This window comes from Marmota monax, unplaced genomic scaffold, assembly GCF_021218885.2.
Source record: "Marmota monax isolate L192 unplaced genomic scaffold, Marmota_monax_Labrador192_F-V1.1 WCK01_AAM20220418_F8-fsc00237, whole genome shotgun sequence".
Taxonomy (NCBI): Eukaryota; Metazoa; Chordata; class Mammalia; order Rodentia; family Sciuridae; genus Marmota; species Marmota monax.
In genome coordinates, this window is record NW_026694627.1 from 1,576,038 (window position 1) to 1,600,266 (window position 24,229).

Genomic DNA, 24,229 nt, shown 5'->3' on the forward strand with positions numbered 1-24,229 from the left:
GGTTATAAAGACCTCAGAGGGGGAGAGACCTTAAAATTCTAAATAAGCCGTGATATAAGTAGGTCACTACATAATAACTGCTGGGACACAGCAGGCATATTCAGTCAAAAAAACAGAAGATGAGCAGTTTAGGGTAGATAAAATATGCAAAATATTAAACTGTGATAAAATTATCAGATTTGCATTATTTAGTCAATTACAGCCCCTCAAACCCATAGTACATTTTAATGCCTGTTTAAAAAAACACAACTTACAGTTTTAAATTATAGCACTTGAAATAACAACAACAAAAAAAGCTACTATGAATTGCATCCTACGTTTCAGGAAGAAAAAAAGCCAACCCATTCAAAAATGGGAGTGTGAGTCTGTCTTCAGAGACAGTTTCTTAAGATCAAATGGCTTCTGGGTCAAGTCCAATGTCGGGCTGGGATTCAGGAGGCTCCAGTCTTGTCTTGACTTTTCCATGGACTCCAGGGTCCCTTCTCTCTCTGGGCCTCAGTTTCCTTGATGGCGAGTCCCCAGCCTGTCTTCTTGTTTCCTTGGAGCAGAGGTGTGGATGTCCAGGATACTGGAGATGCATACAAATGTGGTGGGGAGCAGAGGGGTTGTTGGTGGTAGAAGGGTCAAGCCTCCAACATGCAAGGGGAGCTTCCTGCCTCCCCAACAGGAAGAGGGCTCCCAGCTTGGTGACAGAAGTCTAGCACAGTAAGGGAAGACCTGAAGAGTGGATATGGGGTCTCTCCCCATTTACTGCCCAATCCTGCAGCCCCCGGGGGAGGAAGGACCGGGAGAGACTGGAGGCTGTTGCCTAGCAACAAGAGGCGCATCTGGATCGATGGGAAAGGCAGGCGATGCTCCAGCCCCCAGCCCTGCTCTCTCTTTGATCTCAGCCAGCCCAGCAGGAACCTGGGGGGGATGCCCAGGGCGGCCTGCCTGATTAGAGCTGAGTCAATAGAGGGAATTTTCCATAATGAGATCGTGTGGGCAGTGGAGGCAGCTGCCCCTGGCTCCTCCCTGCGCTCTCCCTGGTGGGTGGAAGGGGCCTGTCTGTCTATCCAGCACCCAGCCTTCCTCCCGATAGCTCCTGGGGTGGGGAAGACATCTCACCTCCCAAATTTGATTCTTCTCAGTCTTGGGCTGCCAGAGACTCAAAACCAAGCCCTTCCAAGAGCCTACAGAATCCAGGCCCCTGAGTTCCAGATAAGAGAAACCGAGACCCCAAAAGGAAAAGGGATCTGGTCAAGCAGTTTCTGGTCCATCTTGCTTTCCTCAACCTGGCTCCCAGGTGCGACCTGAGAGGGTCGTGTCCTGTGGGGAAGAGAAGAAAGAGGTGGCAGCTAGGGAGAGCCAATAGATACCTCCAATTTCACAGCAGGGTCATCCTCGGAGGCCAGCTCTTTTTTTGCGGGGGCTCCTCAGAGAGCATGGAGACCTGACCCAGGGCTCTCTGGCTTGTACCCCTAGCAAGACAAAGATCACAGTGCCCCCCAGCCAGTGACAGCTCAGACTGTTCTTTCTCAGGCTCAGCTGAAGCTGCTTTTTGGGGACATCCCCCAACCCATCCCACTTCCTGTTCTAGCTCAGGCAGTCCTGGCTAAGCTGCTCCCCATCTGGAGGGCAACAGTCTCCCTGAAGGTCACAAGGCCGGGCAAGGAAGAGCAGGGCAGGCTGGTTGGAGCAGGGATTCCTGAGACCAAAATGTCACTTGCTTATTTGACATCGGTTCTGTCTATACACATCTGGATTGAATAGGTCTGTATTCTTTTCATTAGCCAATATGGGCTGTTCCACTAGGTCTTTACGACTGGAGTGCGGGGTCCTGTTTTCCTGTGTCGGTAAAGCTAGTCTGAACTGACTCAGCTGGGTCTGTCCTGGGCTACAGTGGTCTGCACTGGTCTTGCCTGGGCGGTGTGGCCTGTACTGTGCTCACTGTTAGAAACCCAGTGCTCACTGAAGCCTCCTTGTCCCTGGGGACCTGCCACATAGATTTCTGATCTGGGAATCCAAATTGGAGCTGACATAGTTAGGGGCCCTCAGCTGGTGGGCAGGAGCCTGGGTGCCCTGCAAGACCTTCCTGTCTGTTCAGAGACAGAGCTTATGGAGTTGGTGACAGCGTGGCCTGTGCAAATGTCAACACGCAGAGCCTGGGAGAGCAGTGACCAAGGACCTTTCCCACTGAAGTCTCTGGAGATGGCAGTGGTAAAACACGAGCCAGGAGCTCAGTGTCAGGGCAGACTCCGGCTGGATTTCAACAGATGTTCACGGATGGCTGCCCTGTGCCAAGCCCTGTGCTGGGCTTGAGGGACAGAAAGGTGGATCAGCCCAGTCACTGCCCTTAGAGCCCTCAGCTGGTCAGGGATCAAACATGATGGAGTGAGGCAAGTGCTGACAGCCGGAGGGTGACCTCCTTCTAGGAGGTCAGAGAAGGCTTCACGGGGGAGGTGATGCTTGTCTGGGGTTGCAGGAAGAAGGAAAGAGGAAGGGCATTCCAGGCACCAGGAACAGCATGTGAGACGGGTGCTAGCCTGGGGCTGAACAGGCTGCTCAAGACCCAAGCGCCAGCAAAGTTGCGCCTGGGCTCTTCCGCGGTCAGCAGGCTCACCTTCCCTGCCTTGCCTGCCCTGGGTGCCCCTCTGGGCTCTGATAACTTCACCTGCCCAGCCGCCCCCACCAATGCCACAGGCCACGGCTGCAGGGAAGGAATCAGGCCAACCCTTGCCAGGCATGGCTGGACCCAGCCCCAGACTGGAGCGGGGAGAGCAGGAGAGGGGCCACAGGGATGCCGCCAAGGCACCCGGTGCTGTGCCAGCAGCCACGCAGACCAGGCGCCTGCCTCTCCTGGAACCAGCCCTCCTCCCCCAGCCCCACCAGCCCCAGCCTGAGGGCTCTGGCCAAGTTCCTCCTCCAGCTCCAGCAGGGGCACAGGAAGCTCCAGCTGCTGAATAATTGAAAGGAAGGCTTTCAGCATTTCTCCCTCCCCCAGCGGCAGCGTCTTCTGGAGGGTTGGGTAACAAACAGCAGCGCCAGCACCTCCCCAGAGAGACTCCAAGGAGGCCGGGAGGAAGCTCGCTGGTAACCCTCTCACTGCCGCTGCAGAGGCGGGTCGGTGTCTGTGCAAAGTGACCTTATCAGCCTCCTAGCCTTCGCCAGTTCACACTGATTTGGGATGGGACAGTGTCTACCCGATCTGATTGATCCCTGTTCTATATTTTCTACTCATTCCTGTAGGCTGGTTGTCCTAGTTCATGGGTGACAGCTAGTGCTTAACACAGAGAGCTTACGGTGCACCTGCTACTGCAGGGCATGTATATTAACCCCTTCATCCTCATAACCATCCTGAGAAGGGGTCCTGATGGCAATTCCAGTTTGCCAGTGAGGAACAAGAGCACCAACGCTAAGTCACTCAGGGGCACACAGGAAGGAATTTGAACCCAGGTAGACAGAGCCAGCTTTCCTGCTGCTTGCTGATCCCCACAGGTCTGTCTTGGTTGGTGTGGACCGTATTATCCTTTAGGATCAGACCTTCCTCCAAAGGGTAAGGGTGACCAAAATGAGGGTCTAACAGAGAGATCTTTCCAAAATGAAACTCTGGCCCTGATCTCCCCAGCTCGATACCCTGCACAGAGTCCCTGCTGCCTGCAAAGTGTGGTCCTGTCTTCTTGGCCTGGCCCTCACTCCTCTTCTACCCCCTGGGCTCAGCTGCCATGGCCACGTACTTCCCTCTCTCACCCCATGGCCCCCGTACCCTGCCAGGACATTTTCTTCCCCTTCTTTGTCTCTTGAATGCCTACTTATGCTTCAAGATCCTTCCTGCAAGAAGACCCCCCCAGCTATGGTCCTGCCCACGTAGCCAGCTCAGCCTAACATCTCTGCCATGTATCCCCCATCCCAGAATCAGTGCCACTCCCCTGAACTTCCTCCCTTGTCCTCTGAGCACCAGAGTAGCCACCCAGGAGATGTGTGACTGAATGCGTGACTCTAACCTAGAGCTCGTGGGGCATCTCTGGATGCCGTGGCCCTGACTCCCCAGCTGTCCCTCTTGGGTGGGGGGCATGGGAGCTCCCCATTCATTGAAGCTGTGTGGCCACTGTTTGTCCTGTCTCTGTAACATGTCAGTGTCACTGTGCAGCCTGGCTTCCACCTGTATTCCTTGGCTGAAATAGAAATGGCTTCTCCAGCCTGAAAAAATATCTTAATGACTCGGTTGCCTCATGCTTGTCTTTTCCAAGAGGCCCAGCCGTAGCTTCAGAACCGAGGTACCCAGTTGCCTGTGTGTTTGTAAGTTTAGTCACGTTTCTGACAGTTACAAAGAATATTTTTCCTCCAGAAAACTCAGGCACCATGTCCCTGTCACCCCTTCTACACTGGGCTTTTCCTCTGGAAGGTTTCATCCAGCATCCACAGTCCCCACCTTCACAGGAGTGCCGCTTCCTATGTCCAGCATCCAAACTCACCCTGCTCCCTGGACCGGCCATGCCCTGGGCCTTGGCCTGGAGAGTCCCCTGCCCAGACACCCTGTTCCTTACCTGGGGAAGATGCATCTCCAAAGGGCCATTTCAAACATTGTTCCCTTTGCAAAACCTTCCCTGAGCTTCCCAGGCAGAAGTAGACCCTCTCTGGTCTCCTTTTGCTCTCCTCGCTGGGGGTGGAGCAGGGAATGGTATGAGGACCCATCTCCATATCAAGCCTGTCACTGAAAAAAAAAAAGAATGAGTGATCCCACCAAGCCACAAGGTAGGGGAGTGTCATCTCCGTGTTATAGGTGAGAAAACAGGCTGGGGCGGCTTGATGACTGATCACCCGGCAGAAGTGGTGGAGCCGGTGGAGCTGGAGTTCAAGCTAAGTCTTCTGACTCCAAGTCCAGAGCCCCCTCACTAGTGCTCCCCAGTGGTGGTGGGTCTGATGGGGCACAGCAGGAGGACGCAGCGTCCATAAGGTGGTTAAATTGCATGTGACCACACACAGCTTCCTTGAAGGGTGCCTTTGAGGGCCCTGAGTCATTGAGAAGGTGGGTCTCCGCAGGCGGGGACAGGGAAAGGACCGTCTAGAGCTGCCTCCGGGAGCGTGAGAGGCTTGAGCCCCAGGACAAAGGAAGCTGCAGGACTGTGGAGTGGTGCTGTCCGCGGTGCTGAAAGCCAGAGGGGCCGCGGGTGAGGGCACCAGCTCGCAGAGGTCAGTGGTCAGCCGCACGGCAGGGGACGGGGAAGTGGCCCAGGTCATCTCAGCAAGCTCCTCCAAAGATGCCTCCCCACTGCCCAGGTGTGGCCTCTGCTCTCCCTCCTCCCTGCCTGTGCCCTCCCCTATCAGAAACCTCGTTCACTCCAGTTTTAGTCTCCAACTCTCTGATGGTGACACCCAGATCAGGCCCAGATCTCTCTCGTGATCAGAACCAGACTCACAGCCTGAGGCTCCCCAACATCTCCACAGGATGTCCAGGGAATCTTCGCACACACCACGTTAAAAACAGGACAGTCACCGCTGACAACTAATAGTAATGACCGCTAGGACCATTTGTGAGACATCCGTTGTATGCCAGGTCCTGGAATCGCAGGTCACATGCATTCATCCTTTACCACAAACCTATGAGGAGGATGCAATTAGTACGTCCACTTTACAGGCAAGAAAACCAAGGCACAGAGAGTTTAGGTCCTGTGCCCAAGGTCACCCAGCTTATGAAGTCCCGAAGAGCATAGCCCTGTCCCCACTCCAAATCAGAGATCTCCAGGGCAGGGCTGCATCTTCCCTCAGACCTACCTGTGTCCTCTGCTCACTGAAGCCCTGCTCCCTCTCCCCAAGATTTGACCGGGGCACTCCTGACCTGAGCATCTTCCCCCTCTAGGCCCCAGGATGAGTGATGACCTTATTAGCTGAAAGGCCTTGGTGCCTGTCAGCAGTTGGACAGACTGGACCCTGCCACATGGATGGGCTGTTTCACCTTCAGTTAGTCACCAGCAGTGATGGACTGGCAAGCACTAGGGTCCAATCTGTGGCCCATCCTGTCTGTGGCCAGACCTGCTCAGGAGACTCGGGCTGGGGCCTGTGGGCAGGAAGAAAGCCCAGGGATCCCCTCATCAGTCCTCTGGCCATTTAACCATTTCCTGACTGGCAGAAGAGGGAGTGTTAGTCAGAGCTTCATGACTTAATCTGCACGTATGTTCACTGGTCTCAGCATTTGGGCTTGCTCTTGGGACCTGGCCTGGCACTGGGGAAAGCCTCAGCTGTTCCCCAGAGGTGGACAGGGTGGCTCTGGTCATTGGCTACCTCCAGTAGCCACCTGTGGGGTCCTTGAGTCTAGCCCCTTCATCATCCAGTGGAGGAACAAGGCCCAGAGAGGATGAGGAACTTGCTCAAGCTCTCACAGCCAATCAGCATTAGACAAAAAAGACTTCCTGTTTGCTGCTTTGCCTCCAAAAAGATGCAGTGTCAATGTCCAAGGATGAACACGTGTTAGGGTTAGGGTTCTAGACTCCCTATTACCAGCTTGACCCCATCAATCCCTCATCCTCAACATACCCCCAGTCACCTTCCATGTTCCCCATCATAGTAAACGGCTGCACCATATGCATCTGGCCACCCAAGCCACAGACCCAGTGCCAGCAAGATGCTTCCTCTACCCACTACCTGTCAATCAAAGTCTACCTGCTGTAATATCCCTGGGGTCTTGTTCATCTTCAAGTCTCAGCCTTTACCAGGTTGGAGTCCAGAGTGGATGCTGGGTGAGTGTTTGTTGAGTGACTAATATATTATTTATCTCCTATTTGAATAGGGAGCTCCCTCATCCTGGGATGAACTCCTTGGTTTTAAAGAGTTCAGGTTGTTACTAAGCAAAATGACTCTTTCCGACTGAGCGGAAGTTGACGCTAGGTAACTTCCCTGCAGGTGTTTGGCTTTATCTTCTGGAACCATCCAGCCTGATTGGGACTTTGCTCCTCTTGGTGTGGCCCAAGGAACAGCAGCATTGGTGTCACTTGAGTGAGGACTTGTTAGAAGTGCGAATTCTCTCCTAGCTTGGCTGGGCACACCTGTGATCCCAACCACTCAGGAGCACAGGCAGGAGGACTGAAAGTTCAAGGCCAGCCTCAGCAACTTAGAAAGACCCTGTCTCAAAATAAAAAATAAAAAGATTTGGGATTTGGCTCAATGGCTCACTGACTCTAGCTCAATGACTCTAGGTTCAATCTCTAGTACAAAAAAAAAAAAAAAGAAAAAAGAAATGCAAATTCTCAGGCCCCACCTTAAATCTACCAATCAGAGACTCTGGGAGGGGTGCCCAGCAGTGTCTGTATTAAAAATCTCCCCAGATGATTCTGATGCTCCGTAAAATTTAAGAAGGCTGCTGTGGACCACCGCATCCCACTCACTGGTCCACAGATGGGTTGCATCAGAATTACCTCGGGAACCACAGCAATTTCACCCCCAGAGATTTTTTATTTCAGTAGATCTGGGGTGCATTGCAGATTGACTGGCATATAAAATATAGGACACCCAATTAAATTTGAATTTCAGATAAACAACGAATAATTTTTTAGAAGTATGTCCCAAATATGAAATTCATGAAATTCAAATTTAATTTAACGAGGCTTCCTCTGTTTTTATTTGCCAAGTCTGGCAACCCTCGCTAGAGAGCTGACTTCTAACAAACTCCTCAGCGGAAGTTTCAACCAGGTTTGACCTACATCCTCTTCTGTCCTTCAGATGTTTGAAGCTGGGGTTTCTGGCCACCTGTATGCTCCCATACTCTCCCGGTCCAGGCGGGACATTTTCGTTGGTGTAGCTGGAGACCGCACGCACTTCTGACAGCCGCATCCTGCTATCGACTCACATCGAGTCTGTGATCATTGAAAATCCCTAAATCCTTCCTAAATGTGCTCCTTCTACGCTACATCTACTCCGTTCCCATTTTGGAAGGTTAGTCTGGGGCCCGGCTCCAGCATGCGGCATTTCTCACTATACTTTCCACCTTTTCAGCTACTTTCATTTTTTTCCATCTGTTGAGTCCTTTTAGATTCTGACTCTATATTTATGATCCCTCCCAGATTGTGTCCTCAGTGAATCGCATCTTCAGGCTATGGATGTCCCAGCCAATTGATAGTGAGCGCACAGGGTCAGGCACAAGAGGACAGAGTGCTGTGGTCCTCCATCTCAATGCCTCCGTTAAACGCCTGCATCTCATGTGACGCTGACCCATTAATCAGCTTCTTTTGAGAACAGCTCAATCAGTCGACCAATTACAACAGTGCAGAATAAAGTTGAGTGTCCCTTATCTGCAATACTTGGAATCAGACTGGATTTCAGGTTTTATTTGTTCAGGTTTTGGAGCGTTCGCATGCATGTAATGAGCTGTCTTGGGGATAGGACCAGGAAACTCATTTACATCTGATATACACCTCGGTACTCAGCCTGCAGGTGACTTTGTACAGTATTTTTAGTGCCGCCGTGTTTTGACTGCAGCCTGTCCCGTGAAGTCAGGGGTGGAATTTTCCACTTGTGGGGTCACAACAGCTGATCGATTCATTTCTGATTCTGGAGCATTCCGGATCTGGGGCTTCTGGGTTGGGAATGCTCAGCCTGCATGGGCACCCACCAGTACGGTGCCTCCTTTTCCTTATGACATCTCACAATGCCCTGTGAAAGACAACGCCAGCTGCCTCACAGAGAGACCCTGAGTCTGCGGTAGCCCCCTGGTCTACGGGGCCAGCGGCCCTGACCAGTCAGCCTGGTCATTCTTAGGAGCTCGGCCCCTCCTCTAGGAGCCCAGAGGTCATCCTTTGAATGACCTGCCTCAGATTCCTGCATGGCGCCTCTGCAACACACCAGGTGACGTTGGTGGAATCCACCATCTGTCCTAGTGAAATCCAGAGGGCACCTGCCAGCGCCTGCCTTCACCACTGCCCTTGGCCCTCAATCATCTCTGCAACTCAGCAATGTCACCCAGGCATTCTGGGACTGGGGACAGAGCCGCTCCAGGCTTGGAGGTCTAAGCGCATTCAGAAGTATTTGCCAGCTCTGGCCAAGTTCCAGGGTGGCCAGGGGCAGAGGTGCAGAGCGGGTCCCAGGGCTGGAGCCTCAGCACCTGCTCCCCACAGCCCCAGGGGCTCCCTGCGTTGCCCAGAGGCTCTGTGGAGCTGGGGCCAAGCGAAGGCCCTTCCACTGAAGGGGCTTGGGAGGGAGGCCGGTGCAAACAGACTGACCCTCAAGATTTAATGTCCTGGCACAGAGGTGGACAAAAGCCAAGGGAGCACCCGGAGGGAATGACTCAAACTTCCTGGAAGGGGGGATGACTTCCCGTAGGAGGTGACATTTGGGCTGGGCTCTGAAGGATGAGTTGACACTCCCTCCATGGAGAACAGAAGAAAAGAAATTCCAGCCCCGGGAGCAGCCTGGGCAAAGGCCCAGAGCAGGAGGGCGGCCATGTGTCACTCAAAGCCGGGGCTGAAGGCTGATGGGGTGGGGTGTGGCAGAGGGGGAGTTTGGGCCTGTGCTCCGTCCCAGAGAGCTCGCCTGGCCCTGGGTCTCATCTGCAGCCTTGAGAAAAGGGAAAGGAGCAGGGGGGAGTCGTGAGATGGCAGAGGGCAGAAAGCACAGTGCCCTGAGGCCCTGAAGGCCCAAGTGTCCGTCCGCCTCACCTGCACTGAGGCCGCGTGTGTCAGGCACTCTGCTGCACTAGTGTGGAAAACCAGCCCTCCCCCAGCCAGGGCCAGCCAGACCTGTGTCCCCACAGGGACAGCAGCAAGTGGCAAGAGCTCTGAGAGGGTGGACCCAGCCACAGGGATGAGGAAAGGCTTCCAGAAGGAGATGGTGCCCAAGAGCAGGGACTCTGGGGACAACTAGGAATCGAGCGGGGAGAATCCAGGGGGAGGGGTGGAACGGCAAGCAGGAGAGCGTGGAGGCAAAGAGGTGGGGGACGTAGCAGGCCTGAGGCTGGACCAGGAGGCCGGGCGGGCCACAGCATGAAGCCAAAGTGATGGGAGTCCCTGGAGGCTGACCAGGACACAACACTGTCTGGTGCATCCCTGGACTGATCTGCCTGGGAGTCCACAGAGGACGGAGGTCTAGGGAAGGGTGGCCGGCAGGACACTGGGGCAGTGTGCCAGAGGGAGGCGATAGGGACTGGGGAGGACAGGACGTGGACTGTGTCGGGAAGGGAGTACGAGGGATAGGTCCTGGTAATAAGTGAGCTGCGGGGTGGGCCGTGGGGGTCTCCAAGCTCCACACCCGTCTATGGCTCAGGTGCACAGAGATGGAGGGGCCACCCGTCAGCCAGGCACTGTGGCCAGGCGGGGATGAGCAGGGCTCCCACTGCTGTCCATGATGCTAGTGGAGTACCCCAGAAGGAGCTCTGGATGAACTGGGGTCGGGACTGGTCTAGGGACAGAGGCAAGAAGCCAGCAGGGTTTGGGGTATGGAGAGTGGTTAGAGGAACAGCTTCTGCCTGTAAGCCCCAGGAATTCCCCTCTGCTGAGGAGTCTGGATGATGCTCCCAAGCACAGGCGAGGATCAGAGAGGGACAGTGACATCTCAGGGTCACACAGCAAGGAGTAGAAGACAATGGCCTAGAACCCAGGATCTTAGAACTCAAGGGCAAGGACATCTGAGAGAAGGTTATGTCCTCAATACCACTGCTACTCTGCCTCCTTCAGGGCCTCTGTCATTCACAGTCCCCCTTTCTGCCTTCTATCTTCTGAACTTCCCTTCCCCAGCACTCTGGAGGCCAGCAAGGGGAAGGTGTGGGGGCTGGGAACACCCCATCTAGGATGTCCAGACAAGCCCAATCCCTTCTTCTCTTTCTCCTTTCCTCCTCCCCTTCCTTCCCTCCCCTCCCACTCCCTGGGAATGAGGCCTCCCAGTTGCTTAGCAACTAGCAGAGCCTTGGAGAAAGAAAATGGAAATAGCTCAGGAGGTGCCTCCCCTCTGTTAAGGTAGAGGCTCTTGGTATGTTGGGAGGGTGGTGTGTTTTACTTTGGATGTAGCCCAGAGTCATACCCAAGAAGCCAGGGCTTCTTATCTCTAAGCCATGCTTGCCTGAGCCTAAAAGGATTTGTCTGCCTGGAAAGCTAATGTCAACGTCATCTTTGGTCACATTATTAGAAGCAGTGTTTCCAGAACAAAGGAGGTGACAGAACTGTGGCCTTCAACATGGAGGGGGGGACCCCCACCCGGAATGTTGGCTTTAAAGAAATTAACCTGATCACTATGGGAATTGGAAAGCACCTCTGGAATGAGAACTTGGAGAAGATCCCAGCTTCCCAGGTCTGCAGAGCTGCCCTGGGTGAAGCCTGGGAGGTCAAAGCATCCATAGTCTGTGACCCTATTAGACAGAGCCAGGCTAGTAGGCCAGGGCATGTGGGAATGGTTTAAGCTGAGCCTGAAGGAAAGACAATAAATAAATAAATAAAACTAACAAAGATTCTGAGTTGCCTTGTTGACTGGGGAGTTAGGAGGCCACCCAGGCATCTGCACAGGGCAGAGGGGCGTCCTGGGTAGTGGCCAGGTCCCTGGGGATGACTAGCCTACAGCCTTTGCAGGCCACCTAATCCAGCCTGCACCCACCCACTTACAGATGGGGACAGCCAGCATCCCACCCCATTCGTGCCCCAGGTGTGACCCAAAGGTGCAACCTGTCATCTGTGCGCTGTGGCCTGGGAGCCGCGGATTAGAGCCATGGGCGGGCCCTTCAATCTCCAGGATTAACCCGCAGAAGGGAGCTTAGCAGGTGGCCCAGAAGTGACCATCCCGCCTCGGGTTTGTCTGTCCTGCAGGGCCCGCGGCTCCGGGGCCACGGGCCATGTCCTCCACCGTGAACAACGGGGCGGCCAGCATGCCGTCCCCACCCGACGCCGCCAACGGCTTCCCGCAGCCCGGAGCCTCGACGGGGGCCTGGCCGCGGGCAGAGGAGGAGCTGCGCACGGCGGAGCCGGGCCTGGTGAAGCGCGCGCACCGCGAGATCCTGGACCACGAGCGCAAGCGGCGTGTGGAGCTCAAGTGCATGGAGCTGCAGGAGATGATGGAGGAGCAGGGGTGAGTGACGGCTGTGGCCAGCTGGAGGCGAGGGCCCAGGCCCAGGCCAGGGGCTAGTCCAGCAAAGAGCCAGGGTCTTGGGCCAGCTGGGCCAACCATGGCAAGCCCAGCCCACCTTTCGTTCCTCTGTTCGTTTATTCCACCTACAAATTGTCTTTGAACACCTGCTGTCTGTCAAGCTGGGCTCTGGATTCCCAGAAGTCAAGGAGACACAGTCCCCAGGGGGAGAGGGGCACTTAAACACCAATCACAAGCCCATCCCCGTGGCCCACACTTATAATCCCAGTGACTTAGGAGGCTGAGGCAGGAGGATGGCAAGTTCAAGGTCAGCCTCAGCAATGCTGTCTCAATTTTTTTTTTTTAAAAAAAGGGGGCTGGGGATGTAGCTCAGCATAGCACCACTGGGTTTAAGGCCTTGGTATCCCCATCTGTGAAATGGGTGGATCAAGCTGCCACACCAGTCCTGCAGCCAGGCAAAAAAAACACTGGGATACTTAGTGTGTACCAGGGGTGACTGTGGCTTCAGCAAATGAATCACCTGCTGGGTTCAGGTCACTTCCTGTCCTCAAAGACCACCCCCCACCCCCAAATATCATCTCAGAACAGACACAAGCACGTTAACATCCACCACCAAGCAGACTAGAATCATGGTTAAAGGACAGGGGAGGTGAGAGCCAAGCGCTTCAGGAGCCCGAGCAGAGATTCTGCCAGAGGAGGGGAGGCTGCCAGAGAACAAGGAATTTGAATGGGCTCTGAAGGATGAGTAGGAGTTCATCACACCATGGGTGGGAGCAGTAATTCCAACCTCTGAGTGCACTCGTCAGTCAGAAAGGGTTAGGGACATGCACACATTCCCACGTCTAGTGGAGGCCAGAAGCCCCCTCTCAGGGAGCTGGAGGCACAGGAACAGAACAAGGCTGGTCCCATTCCTGCAGCTCCAGGGACAGCCGGGGGTCCGAAAGCTCCCTTGGCATCTGTCCAGAGTGCGTTGAAACAGTGGGCTGGAGCAGGGCTGGCCCCGAAGCAACCTGTGCCTGGGTCAGGGTCTGGAGCCACGTGGAGCCCAGACGTGGCCACAGTTCTTCAAACTTCACCTGCGTCTGAACGCCCAGGCCCCTGGGCTCCCCAGGAGGCAGCCGAGACAGGGACCACCATCTCTGCAGAGCTCAGAGAGACACTGAAGCTCAGACAGCCACGGTGTAAGGTCTGCACTCAGCCTCCAGGGCAGCCACAGCAGGGCTGCTGGGAGGGAGGAGAAACAGTGACCCAGTGCCCAGGGGGGACCAGGTAGGTCCCCTGCAGAAATGGATGGCTGAAAGGGAGGACACTAAGGGCAGAGAGGAGCCTCCAGCCGGCAGTGAACGAAGGGATGGGACGAGCCGGGGTTCCGGGCCAGGTAGAGGGGGCGGGAGCATCCTCCACAGAGAGCACCTTGGGCCTTTATTAAACCTGCCGACCTGCTGAGTTGGAGACTCCAGGGCTGAGGGGACTTGGGTGGTGTGGGTGGGGACAGGGACAGGGAAGGAACAGCCTTCCCCAAGTTCCTGCCCTCCTCCTCCCTGAGTCCCCTCTGCCCTGTCAACCCTCCTGCCCCCACTCCAGCCCTCCTCTTCCCTGACCTTCCCTCCCAGGGCCCATCCCATCCCTGAGCCCTCCTTCCTGAGCCCAAGCAGAGGGCCACGGGGTTTGGCCACATCCTGTCCTTGGCATTAGACCCCCAGCGTGAAGGTCTGCTGCCTCTCTGGGAAACGCCCTCTAGTTCTCAAGACGTGGTGGGGCCCTTCTCCCTGCCCAGTCCCCCTTCAGGTGGCCCTTAGACTGGAGTCTCCTCTGAAAGCTGGAGTTACCCTCCCCCACCTTCCTGTCCTTTAGTAGCCATGTGACTCTGAATCCGAGCTGTCCAGGCTCCCCGCCTAGCTTGACCTTGGCCAAGCCATGGCTTCCTTACAGGTACCACAGGTGACCTGCCTTTGGGGGCTGTTCTGGGGGCCCCTGGACCAGAGCACAAATGGGGCAGTCCCCTCCAAGTGCTCGGTAACACTGGGACCCAGCAGTTTCACACAGTCTCGTCACTGGTATTCATTTCTGCCAACGCGGGTTCATTCGTATTTATTTACGAAGTTCTCAGGCATTTGACAAATACTGCCACCAGTCACAGGCAGACAGGCTCACTGGCCCCATTACAGAGCAATCCCTTCCCTTAATGTTGACGGATGGCTGGCTAATTTGCTGGCAGTTGACACCGCACTTGAAGTCACCTTCCCAGGCAGCCTCTGCACGCAGGCTGCGGGGTTCAGGGACACAGAGCCCCAGCGTTCATGATGTGATGCTCCCTCTACTCCTCAGCATCCCCCCGACCCTACCCACTTCTTGCCATGCTCCTCCTCGTGAGGACACAGGGCGGTGGCAGCATAGTTCTGCCCCTAGCTGGGCTGCGAGCCTTGAGCCCTTTCCTCTCCCTGTTCTGATTGGGAATGCAGCCACCCTCACCTTCAGAGCAGGGGCGAAGAAAGGACAGGCAAGATTAAGCCTTCTGGGGCTGTTCTGGGGCCCTTCCAGGGTTCTGAGGTCCTTTCCAGGGACCTCACCCGCCCCTGCCCTAGTAAGTGATCCGGGAAAACCCCAAGGCCACAGTGAATTTGGCGAGTCCTTCCTTCAGGGTCACAGAGTGGAATGGAGACTGAGGAAGCCGGAGGGCAGGAGAAGCCCTGGAGCCAGGAGGCCAGGCACCGAGGCCAACATCAGTGCCCGCCCGGAACCCCTGCTGCGCCCTTGACTTTGAGTCTGAGGCTTTGGTCACGCCAGCCAGGCCCTCTGCGTGGCCTTAGAGTGGCAGATGTGCCACCTCCTCAGGGAGTGTGGTTTGGAGCAGCCTCCTGCCTGCATATCAGCCTTGGCCTTCTGAAAAAGCAGAGAGAGGAGGCCCAAGTGACTCCTGAAGCCCTGGTGCCCTGCTGGCCTAGCAGAGATCAGGGGTGAAAAAAGGGAAAGAACCTGGACCCTCTGTCCGCACTGCTCTGGAGCCAATAAGCCTCAGTGTCTAGCATTTATTTAGCATCTACTGTGTGCCAGACTCTGTACAAAGAGCTTCGAGGGCATCACCTACCTTAATCCACAAGACACCCTTAACAGGCTGGTCATGTCCCCTGGTCATGTTCCCATTTCACAGACGTAAAAGGCAAGGCTAGGAAAAGCGTTTGGATTTGCCCAAGGTTGCAGAGCTAGTAAGCTGGGGTGTCAGGACTAAAAAGGGGCTACCTGGCTCTACTGCATGTCCCCTCGATGACTGTCCCCCGTGGCCTCAACAGAGAAGGCTGAGCCTCAGATATCTGAAGGAAGGGGAGACTCAGAGGTGGTTGCATACTTGAGATTTCTCTGTGCAATAACCAGATGACATCTCTGGGCCCTCAGTGTCCCCAGCAAGACACCTGGGGCACAGAAACCCTCCCCACACCTCTGAGATAGTTCAAACCAACATTCCCACCCCCCACAGTGCCTGGGCTGGGCAGCTTGCCCATGACCAGCTGGCCCTGGGGTGAGTCCTAGGCCTCTGCACATGGGCCACTCCAGGTCTTAGAGAAATCCTCCTCTCCACCCCACATGCTCCACAGACCCCCGGCTACGGGGCTTGGACCCTGTCCGCAGCCCCTCTCGAGAAGCTGAGGAGCTGGCCAGCCTTGCTCTTGGGCCATCTCCTCCCCTATTCTGCCTGGCCCAGGGTTTCATGCCAGTGACCCAGCTAGCCTCTGCCTCTCTCCCAGGGGTCTATGAGTCAGGGACTGAGTGCTGTTGAGGGCCTGTGCTGTTTGTCTCTGCTGGTGACAATGATAAGCTAGTGTCCTAAGGAGAAGGTGACATGGAGCAGTTGTTCTGTGTCTTCAGTTGCTCACAGAGAAGCCACCACTCCTTCTTTCTGGGCCTAGGGACAGCCCAACTGGCCAGCCTCAACAAGCAGCCAGGCCAACAGACTGGCATTTACAGGGGATGTCAAGACTGCAGTTCAACAGAAGTTGGGGTGCGAAGGGCCCAGAGGTTGGTGAAGCTGGGTTACAGGCCTCAGCATAGGTGGCCTGCACCCCACCCCAGTACACCAGGCCCCAGTCCTGCCTATCACCGCTGCACAGGAACCTGAGTCTGCAGAGAGTCGGGTCAGGGGCCGGGTAGGAAGGAACCGGTTCTCCTGCTCCAGCCCCCTGTGCAGAGCCAGTGGGTCCCCAAGTCCACTCTCCCTCCTAGATTACGTGTGTCCCTTGTTTTCCCTCCATTCTCAGGATCACTCTGACTCACCATCTCCTACATGAATCCGGACAGTGGCTCAGTGTCAGCCTCCCTGCTTCCAGGTCCCTGTCCCCACTGTGTCCAGGTCCCTCTCCTCCAGCCACACAGCACTGGAATCATCTTCAAATTCTCCAGTGCCTCTCCATCACCAGCTACTCATTTACCAAAACATGTTGGATGCCACAACATGGCAGGCACAATGCCAGGCACCAGGGACATCACAGCCAAGTAGACAGAGATGGCCCGTGCCCTCGGGAATTCCAAGCCAGAGCAGGACACAGACTAGTCGAGAGAGAATTACTGGAGCATGAATCACCTGCCAGGGTCTGGGAGGGTTCAGTTGCTATGGAAACACAAATGCCGGCCCTGAACCTGGTCCGTCCTGCTGTTGACACCGAGAAAGGTGAGTCTTGGTGCTTCAGCCGTGACGGTTTCCACAGGGTGAGCCTGGACGGTCATCGGGGAGTCCAAGGACGTGTTTGTTTTGAGGCCCTGAAGACTTGCCACTTGCTGCCTGCTAATGTTTGTTGGAGGAGTGCAGGGAAAGACCAAGGGAAGGAAGCGAGATGGGATCCTTGAGAAAGAAGAACATGAGTGGGAGGGTTGGCTCTGGGGTGGGGACAGACACAGGGTGGGGATCAGATAGCAGGGATAAGATAGGACACTCCCCCATTCCCTGTTCCTGTCCTGGTGCGTGTCTTCTCCCCAGGACAAGGAATGACCTGTAGCCCAGAGAGGTCATGACACAAGATTCACTCAGTAACAGCCACTAGAACCAGCTATGTGTCAGGGGAGAGGGGAGGTGCGGAGGTCCTGGGGGGCAGCAAGGACCCAGTCCAGAGGCAGAGATGTCTGAAGGACTGGGGGGCCAGGAAAGCACTGTGACTGTGCTGCAGAGAGGGGATGATGGACCCTTGGGCAGGGGCAGGGCAGGGGTAGATAACTGTGTCCTTTAGTCCCTGGCCTGAGTTCAGGCTCCAGGAGGGAGAACAGGGCAGAGAAGTCAGGAGCGCCCATCAGAGGCCCAGAAAGGGGAGTAAAGGATGTTCCATGGGACCCAGGCAATCCCCTTGGCAGCCTTGATCTGGCAGCGGCGGTCCTGCTCTGAGGACCTCCCAAGGCTGCTATGAGGATCAGCCATCAGTGAGGCCAAGTAAGCAGAAAAGGCCGTGCCTGCCAGGTGCAGTGGCATACCCCTGTAACCCCAACAGCTGGGGAAGCTGAGGCAGGAGGATCACAAGTTCAAGGCCAGCCTCAGCAATTTAGCAAGACCCTATGCAACTTAGCAAGCCCGTCTCAAATTAAAAAATAAAAGGGGCTTGGGGTGTGGCTCAGTGTTAAGCACCTCTGCGTTCAATCCCTGGTACAAAAAACAGGGGGTGAGGGTGGGAGGTGCCTCTGTCCAAGCCAGGATTGTTGCTTCTCTTGAAAAATGTCTCAGAGATGTGGGACAGCGACCTCTGGGGCTGGAGTCTAGCACACACCTGGATCAGCTCTCCCCACCTCTGGGAACAACTCTTTTTTTTTTTTTTTTTTTACTTTTTCTCATGATTGTTGAGTCTCCCTGTGCTGCTCAGGCTGGCCCTGAACTCCCTCGCTAAGTGATGCTCACACCTTAGCCTCCTGTGTCGCTGGGACTAGGGCCACCCCTGACCTGACTCCTCCCTCGGTCTGGTTGTGTTTGGGCGGTTGGCCAGCCTGGTGCACACAGGTGGACCTTGGACCTCCTCAGCGCTGAGGGCCTGACCAGGCTCTGTGGTCGGGCAGGCGTGTGCCCACAGTTGTGACCCTGGGCTGGGGAAGAGGCAGAGGGAGAGAGCAGAAGCCAGGAAAGCGGGCCTCCAGCTCTCTGTGCCCCACAGGTACTCTGAGGAGGAGATCCGGCAGAAGGTGGGAACGTTCCGACAGATGCTGATGGAGAAGGAAGGAGTGCTCACCAGGGAGGACCGGCCTGGGGCCCACGTGTGAGTGCTCCCTGGATAGGGGCAGGGTGGGCACAGAGGGGAACCAGAGGAGCCTGTCCAGGTACTCCCTCAGAGGGTCAGCGCTGAGGTGAGTGGAGGAGGAGAGAGCATGGACCCTGCTTGCTGGAAGCTGTGGCCCGGCCCAGGGCACAAGATGGAAACCCGCACACCAGTGCCTTTCCTGTGGTGGCCAAAGGCTCAGCAGGTCACCAGGGTGTGGGTTCCCTGGAGGCCTTGTCTCTGCGGCCTCAGGGCAGGGCAGCAGCGGTAAGCTGTGGGCCTCGGGGTGGGCTTTGCTCAAACAGGGATGTTATAGGGAGGTGGATTTGAACTCGGAGCAGAATAGAACCGCACAGAACTTGAAACCATGATGAAAATGGGTCCAGCTGCATTAGATGGGTGGGCACAGGCTGTGCCTGCTGGGGTCTAGCTGTGGCTGGAGGGCTGGCCCATCTCCATGCCTGCCAGGTGGTGTGTGCACTGGGGTACTATTGAATCCACTTGAATGCGTCTTTGCCTTGCTAACCCCCAATTTCCTCACCAGCACCAGCATCCCAGGCTTCTCTGGTGGGAAGCGTAGGACAAGGACCCCAGTGGGAATTGAGAAGGCCTCCGCTGCAGACTCTCTGCTCTGCTAGGATGGACTCTTTCCCAAGTTGCCCAGTTAAACCTCAACTCTCTGGTCAGAACAGTAGTGAAAGCAGTCAGAGTCGACCTCTGGTTTGGCAGGGAGGTTCAGGGTGACCTCAGGAAGCCAGGCTCAGCCTGCCCAGTCTCTCCTCCTCTCTGGACCCTGGCTGAGGATCCAGGGTTGGCCGACACCAAGTCCTTCCCTTCAGCCGCCCAGAACTCACCACCGCCGCAATATCCCCTGTCTCTGTGGGCAGGACTGACCCTTCTCCTCCCTTCTCATTGTCCTGACAACCAGATTCTCTCTGATGCTGCCACAACAAGAAGACCCTGGCTCTCTGACCTGTGCCCCTAACACTGCCCCAGGGCCCTTCTGGAACACCACCCATGTTTTCCTCTCCCATGTGAGTGAGAAAAAGAAGCCTCTGGATCCAACTTGTTCCACTGTCTCAGAGCCTTTCCTGTGACAACTGTCCCCTCCAGCTCGAGCTGGAAGTTCTTCCCTTTCTTGGACTCCTTTCTCTCGACCTAATTCCTATTCCAAAGAAGACCGCACTCCCTCAACCCTGATTTCCACTTACCTATGGTCCCACATTTCCTTTTCTTTATCAGCCTGATTTTCATAAGCACCCACTGTCTCCACTTCTTTAAGCCATGGAGATGTGGCTTCTGTCCCCATGACTCTGAGACCTGCTTGGCCACGGCCACCTGGGCTCCACTTACCCTGGCCTGTGGCCTCTCTCTGGCATGTGCCACCATTACGCTTCCCCTTCTTTTTTTTTTTTTTTTTTTAAGAGAGAGTGGGAGAGAGAGAGAGAGAGAGAGAGAATTTTTTAATATTTATTTTTTAGTTCTCGGCGGACACAACATCTTTGTTTGTATGTGGTGCTGAGGATCGAACCCGGGCCGCACGCATGCCAGGCGAGCACGCTACCGCTTGAGCCACATCCCCAGCCCGTGCGCTTCCCCTTCTGAAAGCCCACTTTCCCCTCTGCTCCCAAGGGGCAGCTCCCCATGAATTTCCTCTGCCCCTCTGAGAGCTTCTGCTGTGTCCCCTTCCCCTGCCCACTTCCCAGAGGTTGGTTTTCCACTAAGTTGTCAGTTCCAGGAGGACAGGATATTAGTCATTTCTTTTGCTTGTATCTGGTACCTAGAACAGTGTGGCTCACCCAGTTTCCCCCAAAGCCTCGGTTTCTCCATTAATGCAGCAAGAGAGAAGCCATCTTACAGTTCAGGCAGCATGAATGGTATTCAAATAGTCCTCCAAACAAGGGATGCCATCAGCTGAAGAAACTGGCTGTCAGGGTGCAAGGAGGGAGAGGGGGGCTGTCCGTGGTGCTGAACACAGGCTGCCCTGGTCTGAGGCACAGAGGTGGCAAAGAGGGAGGGCAGGCCGCAATCTAGTCTTGCTCCTTCCTCTGACTGGGTCTTCACATCTCAACTCACTTCTTAGAAGGGGTATAGGAGAGCAAGTGTGGGCTCTGGAGACAGACACCAACTGCCCAAATCTCTGATTTCCCAATCCCCTGTGCGGATCCCAGCTCCACCAAACCCAGTATGTGACTTGGGCAGGTCCTTGACTTCTCCGGGTCTCCATTTATTTACCTATGAAATGGGGATGTGAGTGTCTGTGTCATAGAGTTGTTGAGGAAATTAAACGAGACAGTGGCAGGGGACGGTGCCTGGTACAGAGCAATCACACGTCACGACCTGAAAATCACTACCACCATCCCGTAATCACTCGGCGAGGGCAAATGCCCAATTGACCTTGATTTCTTCCCTTCTGCCTGGCTGTCTCCATCCTCTGCCAACTGAGAGGCTCCCTCCAGAGCCTACGAAACCCTCTGATCCCACAGCAGGCCCTGTGCTCCTCTGGCCTCCCCCCACCATAGACTGGTATATGGGGACATGGAGAGATTCAATGCTCTCCTAGGTTTAAATGACAAAACCAAACCCACTCGGGGGGGCGGGGGTGGAAGACTATAAGAGCACATGCTGTCTTTATCCACAGGGGCAAGGTCACTCCCAGAGCTTTCTGTCCCCAAGGGCCATCCTTCTTCTTTTAGGTTAACTGGTTTGAGTGACAGCTCCTTGTAACAGTCACCTCTCCCCTGGACACCAGAACGTCATACTGTTGCAGTGTCTAGAAATGACTCCATGGACAGTGGGAACCAAGTGGGATGTGGTCAGCAGGTGTCTGGGCACTTTCCCCTTTGGGTGGTGGATCACTGGGTGAAACTGGAGGGACACTAATGAGACAGCTGGGAGAGAAGGAGTGAGGTGCCAGGAACATTAAAAACAGACGAGCTGATGGCTCTGGAGGTTGCTTGGATGTGGAGAGAACTCTTCAGCCACCTGAGGCTCCTTAGCACCCATGAGACCAAGCCTGGCTTCCTTTGCCTGGTGTCCAAGCCTCCCACTCCCATAACCCAGCCCCACTCCTCCTCTCAGCATGGGCCAGCCTGACCTGCTTGCTGTTCCTTGGCATCCTGAACATTCCCACTTCCATCCTTTGCTCATTCTGGACCCTCAGCCCCCAAATGCCCTAGCCGCCCTCACATGGGTTCAAATACACCCCTCGTGCAAGCATCCTCTAAAAACTGCATTGCTGATCTCCCTGGGGGAAAGTTGCCTCTTCTTCTCTTCTGAGCACATTCAGCATTTTCCATGCTTCTCGCAGCTGCCTTCAATTCTTATTTTTTCCCCAGTCCAACAAACAACCTTTAAGAAACATTGTTTTCATAGTTATATAACAAAATCCTGTTTGTGGAAAACAGTGCTCATAAGCTATTTCCTTACATGAACAGAAGGACCAAATGCCAGGTTTTCCCCGCAGTGTAGCTGGTGGTATACAGAGTGTGAGCTCTGGGTACCTTCTAGTTTCATCCACAAGATGGGAATATTAATGGTGGTCCCTGTGTCATAGAGCACTTGATGATTCAATGAGATAAGTACATGTTAATTGATCGGATAGTGCCTGGCATCTGGGTTGGTAATTATAATAGGCAGCAGATCACTGTGTGGTGCTAGAGCTGATCCAGCCCTGTTCCTGCTCCCACCCAAGGTCCGCGACAGTCCTGGCATGCAGTCTGAGTGGCTGAGCAGAGAGGGCAGACCCCGTGCCTGGAATCCCCCCTCGTTCTGGATGCGTCATCTGCCAGCTGGCCATCACGCTCCAGGCTAATGGGAAACAGAGTTAATTAGGGGAACTGCTGGCCTCAGGAAGAGCACGTGACCTGCAGTCTTCACAGGGTCTGAGCTCTGCCAGGGTGGCAGGTCCAACGTATGCCTCACAGGGCTCTGTGTCCCACTGCAACACGTCCTCTGTCCCTCACCTACTTTGGTCATTTCTTCAGGGCTCAGTCTTTTGGCATAGTGGGCAACACCTCCTGTGCCCACTCCGTGGACATGATGAGGGTCAACTAGGTAACAAACATGAACCGCAGAGTATAAAACAATAAATACATCCAGAGCACACATCTACAGCCGTCCCTATACAGCAGGGAAGGGCCAACTGAGCTAAAATCCCCAGCTCTGGATATGGGCAGGGAAGGTCCACCATCAAATTCAAGGCTTGTCCTACTGGCACAAGAATTCTCAAAGCCAGTTGTAGCCAGGTACAGTGGCCCACGCCTTCATCCCAGCAGCTCAGGAGGCTGAGGCAGGAGGATCACAAGTCCAAAGCCAGCTTCAGCAACTTAGCTAGTCCCTAAGCAACTCAGTGAGACTCTGTCTCTAAATAAAATACAGAAAAGGAGTGGGGATGTGGCTCAATGGTTAAGCACCCCTGGGTTCAATCCCCAGTACCAAGAAGAAGAAGAAGAAAGCCAGTTGCATAGCTGAACTTAATACTTACCTTAAAGGCCTCAGCTCTACAAGGACTATTCCTTTCCCTCTCTGGGTCTGTTTCCCATCTATAAAATGGGTACAGGTAGTTTCTCTAAGTTAGAAAGTGGGATAGTGAAATGCCGAGAGCCATTTAAACAATAGAGAACGTAATTCTTAGTGATATTATCATTCAGGGGAAATAAGATAGGAGAACCTGGGTTCTAGCCCTGGGAGGTCCCCTCAAAACAGATGTAGGGGAACCAGGAGCACAAAGCCAGCAAAGGGGGCTGAGAGCTGAGATGTAGCTCAGTGGTACAGCACATGGTCTGCAAGCTCAAGCCCTGGGTTTGATCCTTAGGACCTCAAAAAGCAAAGAGAAATAAAGCCAGCAAGAGAAGCCTCAGTCCACATCCATTTTTGTCCCTGAAACTCCCAGAACAAGTCCTAGAAGGCTTTAAGGGCTGGGAACGTGGCTCAGTGATAGAGCACCTTCAATCCCCAATATTGCAAAAAGCAAAATAATTAAGAAGAAGATACAGAAGGATTTGGGACCTTGCCTCTCTCCCCAGGCCTGCTACAGATACCCTAAGCCCATCCTCCAATGCTCCCAGCAGATTAGACTCCAATGGTCCACCTAACAGGGACAGGAACATGAGAGAGACCCTTTCTAGGAGGGCAGATGGGAGAGGCAGTTAAAGGAGGGTGGGGAGACAGTGTCCCGCGGGAGGTGCTACCCAGACTGAGCTATTTTATTTTGTAAATAACCTTCAGCATGTTCGTGTCAGGATCAACTGAAGCTCTCGCTCCCACTGGCTCACCCACACACTATTTGAGGTGCCCTTATGTTTTGCTAAAGACTGTATTTTATGTGTCAGACATTCCTGCCGATGATGAGCTGTGTAGGGGGTGATGGGCCCTCGGAGTATAGAGGGCTGGGCAGGCAGAGGGAGTTGGAGATTCAAGGACAGGGACAGGAGGTAGGAGGCCACCGGCTTCAGGGAAAACCCACAGAGAAGAGCAGAGAAGTTTGAATGAAGGGATGAGGGGGTGTTTGGCTCTGCGGGGGCAGGAGGGTGATCTGTGTCTCTCCTCCATCACCCCAGAAAAAACTCCCTACTACCTGGGTGACTCCAGGGCTGTCAGGGCCAGCTCAGTGTTTGGGAATTGGATGACACTCTTGAGACTGGCCTCCAGGCTAGATAACCCTGTCATATTTGGGTTACATTTTTATTCTTAATACAAATTTTGTCTTTAAATGGTCCATTAGTGGCCGCATGCTGGAGATTTGTTCTCTTCTTTCGCTCTGTACCTATGACCTGCCTCCCTTTCCTCCGTCTCTCTCTGCACTGCGACGTAATTTCTCCCTGGAAGAGGCATTGGTGTGTAAGTGCTGGCAGGCCCCCTGCCTGACAATGTCTACCAGGTGCAGGCAGAACCGTCACAGGCCAGGCCTCATGTCACGGACTTCACAGAAAGAAGCTTACTTAGCCCTCTGCTCAAAGCTGGGATCT

At 54.7% G+C, this 24,229-nt stretch overlaps 1 protein-coding gene across 1 annotated transcript in view; it reads left to right on the forward strand.

The window, feature by feature from the left end:
- Nucleotides 1-11,774: 11,774 nt before the first annotated feature.
- Nucleotides 11,775-24,229, forward strand: part of Srrm3 (serine/arginine repetitive matrix 3) — a 30,980-nt gene continuing 18,525 nt past the window's right edge. The window contains 2 exon segments of the mRNA XM_058572227.1: nt 11,775-12,018; nt 18,159-18,260. Of these exon segments, the coding sequence (XP_058428210.1) occupies nt 11,786-12,018; nt 18,159-18,260 (335 nt within the window). The 5' untranslated portion in view covers nt 11,775-11,785.